This window comes from Citrus clementina, unplaced genomic scaffold (genome assembly GCF_000493195.1).
Source record: "Citrus clementina cultivar Clemenules unplaced genomic scaffold, Citrus_clementina_v1.0 scaffold_4, whole genome shotgun sequence".
NCBI classification, from domain to species: domain Eukaryota; kingdom Viridiplantae; phylum Streptophyta; class Magnoliopsida; order Sapindales; family Rutaceae; genus Citrus; species Citrus x clementina.
Genome location: NW_006262274.1, coordinates 17,567,442 through 17,587,439, shown reverse-complemented (window position 1 = coordinate 17,587,439; position 19,998 = coordinate 17,567,442). Strand labels below are relative to the sequence as shown.

At 34.2% G+C, this 19,998-nt stretch overlaps 1 protein-coding gene and 1 pseudogene across 1 annotated transcript; both read left to right on the top strand.

Annotated features, from left to right (window-relative positions):
* Positions 1-1,253: 1,253 nt before the first annotated feature.
* LOC18045339 (GATA zinc finger domain-containing protein 10) lies at positions 1,254-4,614 on the top strand. The gene is made up of 2 exons (XM_006437323.2): positions 1,254-1,837; positions 3,724-4,614. Exons 1-2 carry the CDS (start codon positions 1,356-1,358, stop codon positions 4,367-4,369), a joined length of 1,128 nt encoding a protein of 375 aa, XP_006437386.1. The 5' UTR covers positions 1,254-1,355; the 3' UTR covers positions 4,370-4,614.
* Positions 4,615-17,648: 13,034 nt separating this feature from the next.
* LOC112099274 lies at positions 17,649-18,888 on the top strand (annotated as a pseudogene).
* The last annotated feature ends 1,110 nt before the right edge of the window (positions 18,889-19,998 follow it).

Sequence of the window (19,998 nt, the reverse complement as noted above, 5' to 3'; positions counted from 1 at the left end):
TATTTTTTTATTTACTGAAGATATGATCAAATCAAGAAATAATCTTGATTCATAAGATAAATTCTTTATTCACTAGCACTATGCTGATAATATCCAAGGACTAAAATTTATAGTATGAAGTAATTTTCATTAAGGTTAAAATTGTAAACTTCATAAAGAAGGTGTTATTAGGACTTTTGAGGGGTTTGAGAAGCTTCACTCTTCCTTTTAATTTCAATTTGAACTAGAAGTGGTAAAACGAATAAATTAATCGAATTCGTAAATGAATTGCGTCAAAACTTTACTGATTCAAATATAATTCATTTATTAAATTAATAGAAGTCTTAGGATTCGATTTATTTACTAAACGAATACTTGTTTTGATTCATTTAATTCATTTAGTAGAATTAATAAACAAATTGAATTAAATCTTATTTACAAAAATATAATTACTAAAACAAAATTGAGCAAAATAAAATATAAAAAAAATCACAAATTTAACATCTTACAAGATACAAACTTATTATCATTTATAATTACTATTTATTTATTTATTAAACAAATACTAAATGAATAAATGTTCTCAAACCTATATCCAGTTTGTTTAATTAGCAAATCAAATAGAGTCGAGTTTACCTATTTATTAAACCAATTAATTTTTTCAAATTCACACACATTTAATGGGTTATTTCTACTCAACCCCCAAATCTTTCGACATTTTCCACCACACACCCAAACTTTTTGATATTTTCCACCGCGCACCCAATTCCGTTAATTTGACTGTTATTTTTAACGGAGCTATTTGAAAGTTAAATAAAATATCTGAAATACCCCTTATCTTGAATTAGAAAAGAATTAAATGAGATAAAATATTAATCTAATAATTAATATTTACATTAAAAATTCTTAATTAAAGGTAATTAATAATAATCTCATCAATTAACTTATCAAATAAATTTAATTTATCATCATCAAATAATATTTATGGTATGAACTTCAAAATTTGCCCTTTGACCGTTAGAATAAACAATCAAATTAACGAATTTAGGTGTGAATTGGGTATTTTTAAAACAGTTAAGTGCGCGGTGGAATATGTTGAAACATTTGAGGGTAGGGTGGCATTAACCCCATATTTAATCCGAATCAAATCAAATAAACGAATCCGGACCAGAATTATTCCTTCTAGTCTGAACAAGCCCAAATAGATTCGTGGGGTCAACGTAGAATGGGCCCGAACAAGGCCAATAATTTCCGTCTCTCCAACAATGAATCAGAATCACCCCATTGGTGGGAACACCTGAAGCTGAAAGAAACAAAATAGAAAATTTCTTTTTTAATTTTTCGGAAAACAAAATTCTCTCAGATTGCGAAGGGAAATGGAAGAAGCAAAGGCTTTAGCTCAGCACCAACAGCAATTACTCTTACAACACCAGCAGCAACAACAAGCGCAACAAAATCAACAAAATCAACAACAGCAACAGCAGCAGCAGCAGCAACAGTATCTTCTCTTGCAACAGCTGCAACAACAAGCGGCAATCTCTCGTTTCCCTTCAAATATCGATGCCCACTTACGCCCACCTGGAATCCACCGTGCCCTTTCTCTCCAACAGCAAAACCCTAATTCAAACCCTAACCCTAACGCTAACCCTAATTTGCAACAACACCAACAGCAGCAGCAGCAGCAGCAAAATCAACAAAATTCGCAGCAGTCGCAGCAGCAACAGCAGCAGCAGCAGCAGCAGAAGGGGATGAGGCCACTGAATCAAGTGGAGCTGCAGATGGCTTATCAGGACGCTTGGCGGGTTTGCCACCCAGACTTTAAGCGGCCTTTCACGTCGCTGGAAGATGCCTGTGAGAGGTTAGTTTGTTACTTAGATGTTTCGAATGCTGAGGAAATGTGGCAAGTTAGATATTTTTGGCAATTAAAGAAATGGGTTTGGCATATTATTGTGGGATTTTGATTTTATCCAATTATTTGGTTGATGCATGGACTGTATAATTAGTTTAGTTAATTTCTTGAAAATTCTGCATAATTTTTTAAACAAATTTATATATGTGACGTGATTGTAATCAAATTTAAATTAATGTGCATGAGATGGAAATTTTAATTTTTAGATGACTTCCTCAACAGATAAGGAGATGAAATCATATATGAAGTAACTATAGATTTTGGGGTTTGGAATTATGCACCATTTGACTCAAAACACTTTGGCTTGCAAAACTTTACTTTTAGAATAATGTTATTTCTTGAATCCCTGTACTTTAATTTTATATTAGTTTGTATGTAATTTGTGCTTTAAAGATCCTACAGTTTGAAAAAGTATGAGAATTGGGTGTATGGGAAAGGAGGTTTATAGTTTATTTTGATTGTGGTTCTAGGAATGTTTCCTTCCTCTCTCTCTCTCTCTCTCTCTCTCTCTCTATATATATATATATATAGAGGATATAATTACATGTTATATTAGTTAGTAGTTTACGCTTCCATGATAGCATGTGATGCATACTTTGCTATTACCAGCATGTAAAGCTATACAAATCTTCTTGTTAGTGTAGTTACTTTCTCCACTTAACAAAGTTAGCAACATGCTTACCGTTTTAATAAATTGCATATTACATCAATTCTCATGTTTTTATAGGGCCTTGTAAAGTTGTGAGACATTGTAATTGTTTAAATTTTCTAGAAATGGCCAGGATTTTGATTTACTGTTAGAAAAGAAATATTTGCTGTCATGTTATTAGGAGTTTAAGAGTTGGGGTTGGAAAATGAGGTGTCAAGATGTCAGTTTGCAGATGATCAGGCAAACAGGAACTAGGTAGTGGGCATTTGTGTTCAAGAGTGAGGACTTGAGCAATCAATGGTAGACTGAAAGATAATGAAGGTTAACATAAAAAAGAGTCTTCCTTTTGGTTTTGTGGTGGCCCAGAGTATGCCATTCTAAACCTGCAATAGTTCTCTTCTAATTATTTCTACTAGTGGAAATCTACATCCCTACAAACAACTTCACCAATGAGGTTATTTAGGTTTAGTTACTTGGGGCTAACCCCATCCCTGTTTCCCTTTACTCCCTGTTAATCTTAAATGATATTTGTGGATTGAATTTGGAAGCAGGGAGCAAACAGAGGCAGAAAAGTTCTCTTGAGTTTCTCCTCTAAACATCAAATATGAAGCATGCATTTAGCGTATGATATGTAGCTTTGACATCACAAGTACTCATTGATACAATGCCAAAGATTTATTATTATTTTGATGAAGGACTTTAAATTGTTGATCCACTAGCATCACCAGGTTTTACATTGTAGAAGAAGGCATCATTTTCTCTGGAATGGCCTTAATATTAGTACAAACCTTACGCTTTTTTTCCTCCTATGTGCTAGAATTTGGTTTCTCACTTTCTTTCGATTTCTAATGTGGGGTCTAGTATTCAATTATGTCACACTTATATTTGATAGTATTCATTTTTGTGAATGTAGCCCATGATTAGGTGTTTTTTAGATGTAATTAAAGAAGACTTGGCAAGTGCAGGTAGAATATTTTCCATTTTCATTTGCAAAAGAAATAGAAAAGGGCAAGTCAGGATAGTTCCATCTGCTAGTTGCATGTGTTGAATGTACTGCTTATCAGATAGAAAACGAAGATGATATGGAAGTAGTACACTAATAACAAAATTTTACTCCACTGATTTGCAGCGCTGATATGAGAAGATATGTTATGAATTCATATTTTTTTCATTTCTATTTTTGTAGATTACTTCCTTACCATGTTGTAGCAGACTATGAAGCAGAGGAAGATGATAGAATCCTTGATTCTGACACAACAGGACAGATGCCTTCTCGCTCACAGCAGTGGGACAACAACATTGCTGCCAAAGTCGCAGAGTTCACGGGAACATTTGAGAAACAGGCCCTTGCCTTTAACATAATAACCCGCAAAAGAGCTATCGGTGAATTCCGATCTGAGGAGAGGTTGATGATCGAGCAAGTTCTCCTCCAAGAAGAGAAACGAGCCATGTTCGAATTGAGGGCTGAAATAGAGTCAAGGGAGAAGGCTGGTCGGGAGGCTCATGAGGCTAGGTTGCGAATGCAAGCCATGGTCCAGGCAGAGCACGCTCGAGCGGAGTCTCATGCTCGTGATGAATTGATGGCCCGAGGTCCAATAAGAGCAAGCGCACTTGGTTCTCAAGGAAACAATCTTGCAATTGGGCATGATATAGGAGATCAGGAACCAGTTGTGAACCCGGATGAAATGATGAATGGATGGGGAAACAATACACAGAGAGATGAAAAGGAACCGTCTGAAGATTTCTTGAATGATGAGGAAACTGAAAATGGAGACACAGGCACGCAGGAGGAGTGGCGTGAAGTTGGGAATTTTGATTTGAACACTAGGTGAACAACGACCAGTTAACATCACGATTCAGGGATCCCTTGAGGTTCCATCAATGCATGAATGATAGTAATATTAGAGCGTATCATTTTTTTTTTCTTTTGTCTGACAAAGAAACATATAAAGCTGTGTAAAGTGTTCACCTTTTGTAGGCTGGATATTGTCCGTGGTTGTGAATTTGTCCGCCTCACGTATAGTTCTTGTTTTTGGTTAGTTTTGCTGAAATTTACATGCAGTCAAGTTTTGTAGTAGTTTGTTGGTTTTCTCAGTACTTGTTTAACAAGCAACACCTTTTACAATTTTTCAGAAACTCACTGCATAGAACAAGAACAAAGATTGAATCTACAGGGTTCAATGCACAGAAACGTCAAATTGTATTATTAGACTAATAAGAATTAAGAGTATCTCAAAAAAAGGGTGGGGGTTTGGGGTGGGGGTTGGAATTGAGAGTGAAAACTTACATAATATGTTAACATCTTATCAACTGTTAGAAACTTCTAATATATTGTAAATTTTTTTAAAAATCACCGCAACAAAGGAAGAATTAACTGAATGCAAACATCTTAACATCATTAGAGGGGAGGAGGGAAAAAAAAAACTTAAAGTCTGTGCAAAGCTTTAAAGCTTAAACGTCAAAGTCCAATCTCCAAAAGAAAGGGCAAAGAAATTAAGAAATAAGAATAGAACACTAGAAGTATCTGCCATGCAAAATGAAAATGGTGGTGAAGTCCAAACTCTGCACCTCAAAATCTGTGGCACCTCAAACTTCAGGAAACTAATCCATCTAAAAGAGCAGAAGATATCAGCTGACCAGGTGATGCGATTGATGAAAAGCAACAACTATGGCTTTTGACAATCATCATAACTGCTTTTTCCTCCGCTGAAACCAAACATCCTAGCATCTGATGTAGAATAAGCAGACTGTTTGCCGCTATATTATAACTGCAGAATATTTTTGGGAAGAACTTCTAGGTAAACTACTATAAAATGCCTCTTAAGCTGTGAGATATAGTCGTTCATCAATAGTCCGCCAGCTCAAGTGGGCAGTAGTCGATCAAATTCGTAGACTCGAAGTTCCAGATAGTAAGAGGTATTGTTACAAGCTGGTTTACTGGTCAACTGTACCGAGGTGCCCGGAATTTATGCAGAATAAGGAACTCATGGTAGGTACAATGAGCATTGCTGGTTCGCTTAAGACCAACTTATCCAGCCGATTCCAGCGTAGTTAAAAACCGAAACGGCAATCATAAGATTCCAGAGATTCCTCAAGAACATAACTGCACCATAAGGCACAGGTGCACCCACTTATTTTGTCCAGAACCGGTACAAAATCAACAGCACTGGCTTCCAAATCTCATAGTTAAATCAAATCTACAGACAGACCATCACATCAAATACAGCAACAAAGTCAGAAGGAACCACCAGAACCTGCCAGCACTCTGCTAATATATCTACTGGCAAATCAAAAGTTCATTCAGAAACCAAGCCTTTATTGTGCAAATCCACAGGAGAGATCATAACCACCAAAACAACACGCCATATCCAGCTATTTATCCAATTTACACAAGACTACCCGAAACTAGCATTAATTCAGAGACATCAGCCATAATAGAGTGACAGGAGACTGCATCAACGGGACTACGCAGCTCACAAAATCGTTAAGTTTCAAAGATTAGTTGATTTATTCTTCATAAAAAAATTTAAAAAAAAATCCATTTGGCTTGTTAATCCTATTTGTGTGATTTACTTACTTAACATCCACAAACAAAGCCACAAAGATTTTCACCTAAGAGCCTTGATAATCCTTCAAAAAGAACAATATTATAAATCCCAATCAGGAGTCTTCCAGCATGCTACAACAAGAAGAGGAGACATAAAATGAACGAAAGTTTCATATGACGTCAAACCAACATTTTGTTTTTTTACAGTTTAATGGAAGAAAATGTTAAACCATGAGAAAACAGTTATAACACCAAGTAATGGACCAAATGATAAATCCATAAATTAAACTCTAATGATATGTGTTAAACAAGTTCAAAAACCATAGAGATGCATACAGACATTGCAAATAATTAGTTAAGTGTTTGATAACACGTCAAAGTTGCGAAATTGTTAATTTTTCAACCATACTTGCAACCCAACAATCTACCATAGACATATGGAAGCTTCAACATACAATTAAAGATCACATTGTGCACTGCATCATAGGTTAAGCAAACATAAAGTGTCAGTTCTGTGGGTCTTCCATTCTCTCTTATCCAAACAAAGCAATAAATTTTACCAAACATCCTAAGAAATTTTCTACTTCAATTGTCTCAAGTATTAGAATTTCTCTAAAAGCAATTTTTTTCTAAATCCATTGTTGGGAGACTTAGCATAAGATTTCTAGGTATCTAACTCAAAAGATTAGCCTTTTAGGTGGAGTGACCTACCACCTTATAAACCCAAGTATCTCCCCTTTACTAGTTAATGTGGGACACAACTCAACAATCCCCCCCTCGGACGAAACCACCGCCGGACTCCGGTTCTTTCATCCGACAAACTTGAGTTGTTCCACCACCACATTCCGGCTACTAGGGTCTAGCTCTGATACCACTTGTTGGAGGGACTTAGCATAAGATTTATACGTATCCAACCCAAAAGACTAACCTTTTAGGTGGAATGACCTACCACCTTATAAACCCAAGCATCTCCCCTTTACTAGCCAATGTGGGACACAACTCAACATTCATCGTAAAGACATTTTTTGTATCTAGTTTAGTAGTTTATACTCAAATAGACACTTCAATCCTTTTTAGAAAATTACTGGAAAGTGCTTCTCAATAAAAAGTCTGTCTATGCTCTGTTTCAAAAAGCAGATTTAGTACGAAGATTCACTTCTAGACAAGGCACTCTCACACAAGTCCTAATTCTAACTCACCCATAATTTCATAACACGTTTCCTCACAAGATTACTTTTTTCAAAACGCACCCTGAAACAAACCCTAAATCAAATTCCAAGGGAAGATAAATCAAGAAAGAAATATTACGAAAATCAAACAGCGAGCGGCCTTCACAGAGATGACTTTAGCTTTAACCAAATCGATGAGCCGATTCATCATGATCATTTCCTCTCTACTAAACCCATAGGAATCGTAATTGTCAAGCAATTGCTGAAGCCAGAGGCTACAAGACTCGGCAGACGAAGCACCAGCGAGAAACTGATGGGCCTCTTCAAAGAGACCTGCGCGTCTCTTATTACATCTCTTATCGCTCTTGATTCACTCCACTTCTTCTATCTCCCTTTTTCTCTTTTTGTCTCCCGCCCTATCTCTTCATAAATCTGTGAAATTGCTGCAGAACCTAAAGAAATTATTTGGATTGCTTTGTTCGGAAGCTGCCAGAGGAGACGTACTAATTTTGCGTTTCTTTCAATTTCGGAAATCTAGATTTGGATCGAAAAAACGTCTCTCTGATTTTATGAATTTTGAAACTAAAGCGGTGCTGGTTGGGGGGGGGGGGGGGTGGCGGGGTTTTATTAGGGTTTTTGATTTGGAGCGGTAACGGCTCTCTGATTATTTGAATTTCAAATTAAGGCGGCACCTTGGCGCGTTTTCTTATCTGTAGCATAATAAATTAATAATAAACAGATGGAACTGTAGCGTCTAAATGTTTGGAGAAAGAAATATAAAATCCCTAATATTTTAAAAAAAGATATATAACCCTAAATTTTGTTAATTTTCAAAGCAATCGCAGGCACAATTTTAGTCTTTCAGGAAGGAATATTTTTAAAAATTTTACACGTCATTTCTTATAAATACAAGTGTTTTTTGTTTATAAATATATTATATTATTCTTTTCTCAGTTAAAATGAATTGAAAGTTAGTAGAATTTAGGGGTTACATGTCATTTTTAAGATATTAAGAGATTTTATATCCCTTTCCCCAAAAATGTTAGGGGACTAACAATCCTTTTCACTTATCTTTCCTTTATCTATGATTTAATTTCTTATTGCATTTTACTTTTTTAGATTATGAACATCAGTGATCTATTTAATGGTGTCCAAACTGTGAGATACAATACCTTAAAATACCACTAGTAATAGTTCACGGTTGGTTTTATAACATATGAGTAATGTATTTTTTTTTAAATGATAATACATTATAGATTTATTTATATTTAAATTAAAAACATCACAAAACTTGCTTAGATTATAATGGTTCTGTTATGGCATCATGCGAATATCTTGGGCCAAAATATGCCAAGCTCCACTTTCCAACTTGTAGCCACTGGAGTGCTAAACTGCTGCATATAGTTGTTGTATCAATAGTCCACAACTACAAGCAAAGGGCTACTGTCAATGATCAACTAAGATATCAGAAACTTAATTTTGATGGTAATAGGAATGTTCAACAGGTTTACAACTCTTTAATAGAGGGTAGAAGCGCCCAAATTTTCATGTATAATCAACAATTTACGACAGACAAATTGCAAGTTTACGTAGGAGTAACTTAATTGTCAAACCAAGGGTCCTTGTATATACTTGACCGAAGTGATAAGAACCAACTACTAAAAAAGATGCCCTTTTTAGTTCTCAATTTTAACACTGAAACACAGTGGCGGATTTAGAAAAATAATTTACCGGGGGCTAAATTAAATAACAGCAAAATGTAAAAATTGAAACTTGAATATATAAAATTTTTGGTAACACATTTACAATTGTTCTCTACGCGATTTCATATTCTGAAAACGTTGTGCAATAAACTCATTATCAATACTATTAAATACATCTTTTTCTATATAAACAATCAAATTATTATTCATCCATTCATCTCCCATCCGATTCCGAAGTTCATTCTTCACAAATTTCATTGCTGAAAATGTTCTTCTCTCTACTGTGGCCATAGAAACTGGAAGAACTAATGCTAATGTCATCAACAAAGATACTAATAGATACACCTTATCTTTCTTGTCTCAACCATTCTTTTATCAAGGTCACCGATTCCCTTCAATCCTACAAACTCTGTACTGGAACGCATATCCATTACGTTATTTTGAAGCTGAGTCTTAAGTGCTATAAGCTCTATTGGTGAAAAATCCTTTGGATAAAATTAAGCAAGACGTACTAACTTGTCCTTACCAAAAGCAGCAAATGTGTCATTTGGACATAGACATGCCAAACAAAGAAACAATTCCATATTCACCTCATTGAAACAATTATTTAGCTCTTGAAGTTGCAAATCTAAAACAACAAAAAATAATTCAACTTGAAAATAATCCATGTTTAAGATCTCTCGAGCCTTACGTCGTGATCGACCTCATAGCACAAAAGCATCATTCATGTTAGGGACATCAATGATGAGGTGTTATGATTCTATTGGACTAAAATTCTTATATACTGTTGATCAGCGACGTGGCAGCATATTAGTGGACAAAAAATTATGTGTACGGTACATGAATATACACGGGATTAAGCGCGTCACTATTTAATCCGCCTAACTGTTCAAACCGCATCAATATTCAAACCACGTGGTCAAACCGCGTCACTATTTAAACCGTGTGGTCAAACTACGTACTGTTGACCGATGATATGGCGCAATCCTGAGCGTCCAAAATATTTTTAATCTGATCACCATGATTCACTCAATGTATCTATACAAAGGGGGCTCCCTCTAATTTGGTTCCCCTGAATTCATTTTTGAGTTCCATTTTCTATAATTCATTCTCGATCTTGTATTTTCTATGTATTTTAATAAATTTCTATTTTACTCCTAGTTTAATTGTGAGTAGCTAATTTTCTCTCAAGCTTGGGTTAAACGTGAAGTCTCAACATGTGTCATGGGCTTTATTTGGTAAATTTACTTTCTCTTCCCCTCTTATTATTGTGGATGTTTTGACTTTTCGTCAACAAATAGTTGAAATGCAAGTTATGCAACCCAAGCGGGGGGTGAATTGGGATTTTAAATCTTATACAATACAATTCGCACAACAATTTAATCTATTGCCTTAATTAAATAAAAAACAATAAATTCAATCAAGCACAATATTAAAAGAGTAAGGAAAGAGAAAACAAACACAAGGATTTTACATGGTTCGGCTATCCCTGCCTATGTCCACGCTTCTAAGCTCACCCGGCTTGAGGATTTCACTATACAAGCCTCACAATGCTTCAAATGTTTACAATTGACTTCCAAGTTGTCAATGGACCTTTGCAACAAGAGATTATCTCTACAATCTCTTCACCCCAAGTGTTTCTCACACTTGTACACTCATAATTTGATGAGAAATAAAAATCACAACAATGAAACTCTCTTTAAGAGTGGATAAACAAATTATAGCTCAATGATGATTCAATAAATGATGATTTGCAAAATAGAAGCTCAATATATGTTATATGATCTTATTTATACTTGCATTAGTTTTTAAAATGAAGTTAGAGTTGAGTTTTTATAGTTAGAGCCCGAAAACTAGCCGTTATAGCTAAATTCCAGTGCCCAAGCAGTTAGCCGCTTGATTTATCCGGCTAGCCACTTGTAACAGTGATATTACCGTTATTTTTGAATTTTACTACAGTAACATTGTTCACTAAAATTACACTTTAGCCCAAAAGTTTTTATCATTCTACTATAGCCCAAAACATCATAAAACTTTTCAAATAAGTCCAATTTCAACTACTTTGCTAATAATCATTATCTTTCCAAAACTTTCTAAAATTATGCTATGGCCCAAATATATTATTATTTCTCAAAGAGGTCATTTTTAACATAATACCCCATATTTTTCAAAGTTCTCAAAATCTTTCACTTTAGTCCAAAATATTCAAAAATTATAGTATAGCCCAAAACATTTCAAATGTTTGTAAAAAGGTCCAACTCCGAAATTCAATAATAATACTTATTAAAATCAAAGATTTCAAAACTTTGGATTTAAGTCCAAATTACTCAAATCCACAAAATGCTCTACTTTATAAGAATAAAACCTTTTAGTTTATGAAAAGTAATTATTGAATTAATCTCTTGAGCTTCTCAAATGCTAAATCATGCATCAATTAAATCATACCAGCTTTACAAGAATTTGTCACAATAATTTATCCGTTGAGCTCTAAGCTTTATTCTTGATTTCGCCGTTGTTCGTTTAGTGTCTTCAACTTGATTTCACTTGATTCACTTGCATAAATATTATCCTTAAAAAACTAGTGAAAATTGTGAAATACAATATTTATTAAATCGCTTAATACACATGTTTGTTATCATCAAAATTACATTATATGTAGCCCTTTAGGGTAACAATAGTAATAATCTTGTCCAGATACCGCACTTGTTTAACCGACTCCCTAGTACAAGGTTATTACAATTTGGCACGATAAGCCCTTAGTACTATATTGATTAGAGCGTGATTCATGAAGAGTGGAAACCCCCCTCATGATTTAATTGACAATAATAAGGAATATTTAGCCCATGGATCATGTTGATGCAAATCCAGATACTCAAGTACTTTATTTCAATAGATTTCACTTTAATATATTCTCGTCATTTTAATTTAAATTGTAGGATAAGTTTAAATCACTTTCACCTCAAATCCAACCACCCACTTAGAAAATTAACTCTACACATAATTTAAATCCACCTCCTCGTGAGATCGACACTCGTCACCATTAATATATTCTATAATAGATTCGTGCACTTGCGAGTGCAATAAAATTTGCACAACAAAGTGCTTGTGACAACTCATTTGAAAGTGCAAGCATATCCCTCATCAAATATAAACTAAGCACAAAATCAAAAGATTGCATAAACTCTACTAAATAATTTGCTTGAAATCTCTGGTCGCTAGAGTTTGACTTATCTTTTGCCATTATCTCAAGCACACTAATTATATGTGGAAACAAAGAGATTATGCAAAGCAACGTACCATAATGTGAGCCCCAACGTGTATCACCAAAACATTTCAATGTAGTCTCTTGATTTTGGTCTTGCTCACTCGGTAGGTCATCATTTTCAAGTGCTTCAACAACTGAAAGCAATTGCTTCTCTCGAAGAATATCTCTGCGTTTACGTTGGTAAAAATTCAAATCTTATTGATGTCAATGTGCAAGTGTACACAACAAGTAATAAAGTGATGAGTATTCAAGATCGTCTCCACATGGACTGATGCTACTAAAAATGCTACAACAATTACGACGGTGCAAACTTTCTTCTATCTTAACTTAATAAAATAAATAAAGTTGATTGACTAATAAGATTAACAACTTAACAACATAAATGCAGTAATGAAATTAAATTGCACGGTTTGCACAAAAAGAATTCAATAGGAATAGGGTAACTGAATGATCAAACTTTCTTGATGGGGTGATTGTTTTGTTCAAGCTAACACTGATTGCTACAGTACTGGGCAGAATGACTTTGCATCCTCAGCCATCGCATGTTGGACATTCCATACCTTTATGTAACCTAACGATGACCAGTTGTTATGTCACAGAAGATACGGCATTACAAACATATACTCTTTCTACCATACAATGTGAATCCCTATGTCTAGTTCATCATAAATCTTAAATCAAGTGTGATCCTTTTGGGATTCAAGTTAAACTCAATCCAGGAATCTCACTTAAGAGTTAAGATCAAGTATTGCTCTAATAAGTTCTACTAAGACAGACCATTTTGTGGCTCTCTCTTAACTAGTATCATTAAATGGGAAGTCAACCGAAATAATGAATGTAATAAGATTTATTAAAGCAAAGTGCTACAGCAAACATGCAGCAACTCATAAGAACAGTCAAGAACCCATCTAAATTGTTTGTCACTCAACTACAATCAAATTTAGTTCATAACTTGTAAAAGAAAATCTAACTACAAAGTTCCAGCCATCAAGTACATATTTCCAACCAAAGAATAAAGGAAAAGAACAAGAGTTGAATGAGAAAAGTTGAATTCCAAATATTCTGCAGATTTTGTTATTGGTGCAGACTTGCCTCCTTCTCTTCAATCTTCTTCTTTGTCTTCTTTCTTGTTTTCTTATGTTTGTGATTGACGCCCCCCCCCCCCTTTAATATAATGTGTGCTCCTTTTATATTTGAAAATTAAGGTAAATGAAAGCCTAAGTCTCGCATCTTCCAGATTAGGAAACTAAAGATCACAAGATTCTGCAAAATATTTTCTATCATTGTTCTAAGATTGCTACAACAACGCTTGCTACAGCAGTGACTACAACATCTACACTGTTCTAGTTTTTTTTTTATTCTTTTGTAGCCAAATTCTTTCTCATCTTTTGTAAGCCTATTGCATTAGCATTCCTTCCTTGGAATTTGAGCTTCCAAACACCTATAATTATACATATGATTTAAGCACATAATTTATTCTAAATCAAACAAAATTTATGAAGAATAAACTAAAATGCAATAAAAACATGTTATTTACTCTCAATGTAATCTTGATTAAAGTCTAAAAATGTCATGATAACTCTCATTTCATAGAGTTATCAGTTTACATGAAGCCCCAACAACATTGACAACGTTAGCACCTACATTGAAGAAATAATTAACTTGATCATGCTTATTTGCGACAGCCATAATAGCTAATTGTAGTTGATGAGCAAAACAATGTATATAATAAGCACACTCATTCTCATTCATAATAAGTGTTCTAAGACCATTGAACTTGCCTTGCATGTTGCCAGCCTCATTATAACCTTGCCCGCGCAGCCTAAATATACTCAATCCATGCTTAGAAAATAACTGATCAAAAGCTTCCTTGAGTGAGATAGTAGTGGTACTAGTAACGTGCTTAAGACCTATAAAACGCTCAATGACAGATTTATTCTTATCTACATATCGTAATACAACAGTTATCTCTCCTTCATAGATGCATCACGGGATTCATCAATTAAAACATAAAATAATGCATCACTTACGTCTCTAATAATAGCATTGGTAACCTCAATAGAACAAGCCCTTATAATATCTTTTGAATTGAAGGAGCAATCAACATGTTATTTCCAGGAGTGTTCTTCAAAGTAACTCTTTTAATATTTTTATCGTGATTGGCAAGAAATCTCAAAATTCGAAGATAATTTCCTTGGTTACTTGAATTATCAGATTAATCATGACCATGAAATGCAAGCCATTGTTCTAAAAGAAGCCGAACAACATCAATGGATGTAAACATGCGAGTTCGATAATCTTTTTTATCTTGATCAAAATGTTTTTTGAAAAATGTCCGAACATGCTGCTCTTGTTTCATTAAATCTTCACAATAATCCACGGCCTTGTTGTGAGCACTATTAAGACCTCCAACATGCTCTTTTAATCTTTTTGGTTTTTCCAATTTAAGAACCTATTTTTTGTAAATGTCTCACCACTTGCTTGCTCACAAATTTCTAGTTTGAAAAGATAACATCATAAACAATATGCAGCATTCTTTAATATACTATATTCTAACCAATTTTCGTATTTATTGAACCAAGCAGGATTAAATCATCGCTGTTGTTGCGTAAATTTAGACTTACAAAAATTTGTGGAATTTAGGTTGGCAAGGACCCATTTATAAATATGCTCTACAAACTTCATCTCGAACATTAAGATTGTAAAAAGAAATTTGAGGTCGTTGTCCAGAATCGGAAGGAAGTTCTAGCAATTCTAAGTCAAACTTATTTTGCTTTTCTAGACCACTTTCATTTCTCTCTAAAAATGGCGGTATCACTTATTTTCTTTTAAAATATTTTTCCATATCTATTTCAAAATTATATATATGAGTACTTATATAAAAATAAATTAATTACAATTGAAAAAATTAATTTACTAATATTTATAAACAAAATCACCAAAAAAAAAACTGTAAAGACTAGAATTAGTCACTTGAACAATTACAATTTGTATAGAGATGTGTTGACGTGAAAAAGAATAAAATATGAAATTATTAACTTAATTTGAAAAAAATTAATTGAAAAGAACATGTTTACCTGATGCAAAATTAATGTAAAAGCAAACTCACTTATGCAAATTTTATTGAACTCACAAGTGCATGAATCTATTGTAGAATAGATTAATGATGACGAGTGTCGATCCCACGATGAGGTAGATTTTAATTGTGTGTAGAATTAATTTTCTAAAAGGGTGGATGAATTTGTGGTGAAAATGGTTTGAAATATTCCAAAATTTAAATTAAAATGGCCAGAATAAATTTAGGAGAAATCTATTGAAATGAAGCACTTGGGTATCCGGATCTGCATCAACATGCACTATGAGGTAAATATTTCTTATTAATGCCAATTAAATCATGAGGGGAAATTCTACACCTCATGAACCACACTCTAATCAATATGGTGCTAAGGGCTTATCGTGCCAAATAATAATAACCTTGTACTAGGGAGCCGGTGAAACTAGGGAGGTATCTAGACCAGATTATTACTATTTGTCGACGAAAAGTCAAAACATCCACAATAATTAGAGGGGAAGAGAAAATAAATTTACCAAATAAAGCCCATGGCACATGTTGAGACTTCACCTTCAACCCAAGCTTGAAAAAAAATTAGCTACTCATAATTGAACTAGGGTAAAATGGAAATTTATCAAAATACATAGAAAATATAAGATAGAGAAGAAATTACAGAAAATGGAGTTCAAAAATGAATTCAGAGATGCCAAATTAGGGGGAAATGCCCCCTTTTATAGATACACTGAGTAAATCATGGCCATTAGATTAAAAACATTTTGGACGCTCAGGATTGTGCCACGTCATCAGTCAAAAGTGACACAGTTTGACCACGCGGTTTGAACAATGACACGATTTGACCACGCGGTTTGAACAGTCAGCCGGCTTGAATAGTGACGCGGTTTGGTTGAAAATAATCCTGTGTATATGCATGTATCGTACGCATAATTTTTGGTGCACTAACATACTACCACGTCACCGATCAACAGTGCATAAGAATTTAAATCCAATGGAATCGTGACACCTCATCAGTCAATGCCACATCATCGTTCTGTATGTGTGAACAGTGTCGTGAACAGTAACATGGACAATACCGTATATGTGAATAGTACCGTACATGTGAACAGTGTAATTTTTCCTTTTATACTCCTCCTAAAGTTTTCGACTGTCCTAAGTTCAAAAGTGATGTCTGTTTTACTGTCTGATCTCTCGTTCATTGTGAAATGATCATGATACCCCTAAAATACATAAAATACTTAATTAAAATAAAACACACATAATTAAATTACAAGAGACTAAAATACATAAAAGTAAGAGTGTTAGTAAGACTTGAAATGTAAAATGATGATTTTTCCCCTTATAAATATACACTTTCTAATACTCAACAACTTGTTGATCCCACGTCCCACCCACTCAACCCCACAACAATTAATAAATCACACCCTCCTTCTCTTTTTGCTTTCTTCACTGGGATTTTGAGAATAAAGAACAAAATTGTTGCTTGCAACTTCTTCTTTTCGTTAAAGGCAATCCTTAATTACAAGTATGGTATTCACGGTTCAGTTTTGGGATTATAAATATTTTGGGCCGTGGGCTTTATTTTTTAAGTCAAATTATTACTTTACAATTATTAAACTAATAGTTTAAAATTTAAAGACTGGATTATTTAATAATTTGACATGGGCTATTTGAAAATTTATTAATTTTTCTTTTACACAAAAAATGGTATTTTTTTCAGTGGGGGCTTGAGCCCCCGCTGGTGCTACACTACATCCGCCTCTACTGAAACACCAATATGGCAGACTAACTAAATCTTGGATTCTAAGGATAAATTAGACCTCAAATCTAGTTTACATTGGCTCTAATTAAAGAACAAAATATGCATGCCAGACCAGACATCACTTTAACTTTGATGTTTCAGTCTCCAATAATCTTAATTTTCACATTGAGTTAATTTATGAAAACTTGTCTACATCTTTCCTTTAAAGCATTAATTGAGTTAATCCATAGGTTGAAATTAAGCACAAATAAATGTGGTTATCAATGTGAAACAAATATGGTTACGCCAACCATGATGTAACAAGAACATATACCAAATCATCAACAATCAAAAGGAATCAATCCACCATTTAAGTAAAATTTCATCTAATATATCTCTTAAATTGATGCCTAATACAATGTTTGGCATTAATCTCGGACCGAACTCTATTAAATGCCATAAAGCTTGTCTTGCCCTTAATAATGGAAGAAGTATAATTGAAGTGAAATTTGTTTAAATATGTCAAGCCTACTTTCACATCCCTAAGATGAGCACCCGAGTAGAATCTATAAATATGTCATGAAGCTTTTGTAAAATCATACTTCAATTGATCGTTTGCAAGAAATCTTTCAAGTTAATCTCTCTTACAATTATAATCATTTACTTATTCTCACTTTTTACACTTCAATGTCGTTTTAATGGCAAAATCCTTAAGCTTTGCATTCTTTTGCTTCTTTCTTTGTCTCTATATTATCTCTCCAACAAAGGTTCAAATTGGAGGTATCAGTGTTGCATTGATCCACATAAACTCTCCAAAATCTCCCTTTTGCAACCTTAGCGAAACTCTTCAAGCTGATATAATACCTAGTCGGAGTAACTATCTAATGCGTATATCAATTGGTACTCCTCCTGTTGAAACGACATAGGAAGTGACTTAACATGGATACAGTGTGAGCCTTGCCCACAATCACAATGTTTTAAGCAAGGTGCTCCATTTTTTGATCCTAAAAATTCTTCCACTTACATTCATAAATCTTGCTCCAAAGGAAATTGCACATACTCAATAGAATATAAATCAAGCTTCTCAAGGGGAAATTATGCTACGGAAGCTATTACTCTGGGTTCAACATCCGGACAGCTGGTGGCACTACCAAAAACAATCTTTGGTTGCAAACACAACAATGATGGAAGCGACTTCACTTCAAAAACTACTGGCATTATTGGCCTTGGACGTGGCAATACTTCACTTGTTTCGTGGTTGGGAGCTACAATTGCAGGTAAATTCTCGTATTGCCTAGGCTGTCAAAAGTCAAGAAAAATCAACTTTGGCTGAAAAGGAGTTGTTTCAGGTCCCGGGGTAGTTTCTAGTCCCACGCTTGATAAGGATACCCTATATCATCTCACACTTGAAACAATTAGTGCAGGAGACCAAAGACTATAATTTATGTCTAGATCAACTCCAAGAGGAGATATTTTAATTGATTCTAGTAGTCTACAGACATTATTGCCACAATGGTATTTTTCAAAATTGAAGTCAGTAATGTACTCAATGATTGATGCACAACTTGTTGAAGGAGTTAAACCCGAGGGTAGCCTCTCTGAACTTCTCTGTTGCAACATTAGTTCACGACCTCACATTCCTGAAGTTACAATACATTTTAGAGGTGCAGATGTGAAGTTATGTCCTTTTAACATTTTTACGAATATTTCGAAAGTCGTTATGTGTTTTTCTTTTAGAGGCCACACTGGCCCCTATACGGTTTATGGTAACATCTTATAGACCAACTTTTTGGTCGGAATGACATTGAGCGAAAGATGATTTCATTTAAGCCAACTGCTTGTGCCAATAATTAATTGAATAATTGGAAGGATTAATTAGGAAGTGCTTTATCCTCGTACTGCATCTACTTAAACGAAAAGCAGAATTAATAAATTTCAAATTTTGGAAGGTTTAATTGGGAAGTGCTTTTGTCGTCCTACTTCATCTACGTAAATTATGTATTTGATGAGCATCAGGACTATGCTTAATTAAAGTTCATATACCTAACATCTTAATTGTATGTTAATGTGAACCTAATTGTATTGAAGAAAAGTAATTGCCAACTTACATTAATTAAGCACATGGAGTTTCTTAAGTCCGAGTTAATTTTATACACGCTTCAGTTCAGTTCCCCTATTACGGAAAGCAGAATTAATGAATTTCAAATTTTCACACCCATATTCGATTTGATTGTATGCATTTGGTTTGCCTTGAAATGTCGAGGATCAGTTGAATCTCACTCAATCTGTCTATGAAATGCATGTTCCAACATATAACATACTTTAAGCTTGCGATCAATCTTGTGCACCGAATCAACGTTGCTGACATTAACTTCCGGAGATAGAACATGATAAATTTTTATAGCACCTTCTTCAAATTAATATTCTCTTAGCTCTAACAATAATTATGATCTCCTAGTTATCTTTTTCCCTTATAATTCTCAAAGATTTTCGTGTGGGTGAAGTAAAGACCCATTATTATACTCACTATGAGAAATAGTGGTTTATGTGACCTCAATATGACGGTAAACAAAGGTTACATGAGCGTCCCAAAGCTTACCGTAGCTTGGGCGTGAGTGTAACAAAAGGTCTTTTGTGACTACAAAAACTCAAGGAGGTCGCAAAAAATCATTGACGAGTTTAGTTGTCACAAATCCATGAATTTCATTCTCAGTCTTACCTGCTTCCTTTTTGTCTATTATCAGTACACATCCATGCATACTTAATACCCAAAAACAAAAAAAATATTGTAAGTTTAAATGCTACTATAATCACAATCGAATCAGAAACGAAGGCAAGCAATTTCAAAATCAAGCTTCCTGAACTCTAAAACAAGACCAGCAATATTATACAAATGCTTCGTAAAAAAACATATGGCCATGGTAAATACAAGCCAAGCAATCAAAAAAATTCAAGCAACCTGAACTGGT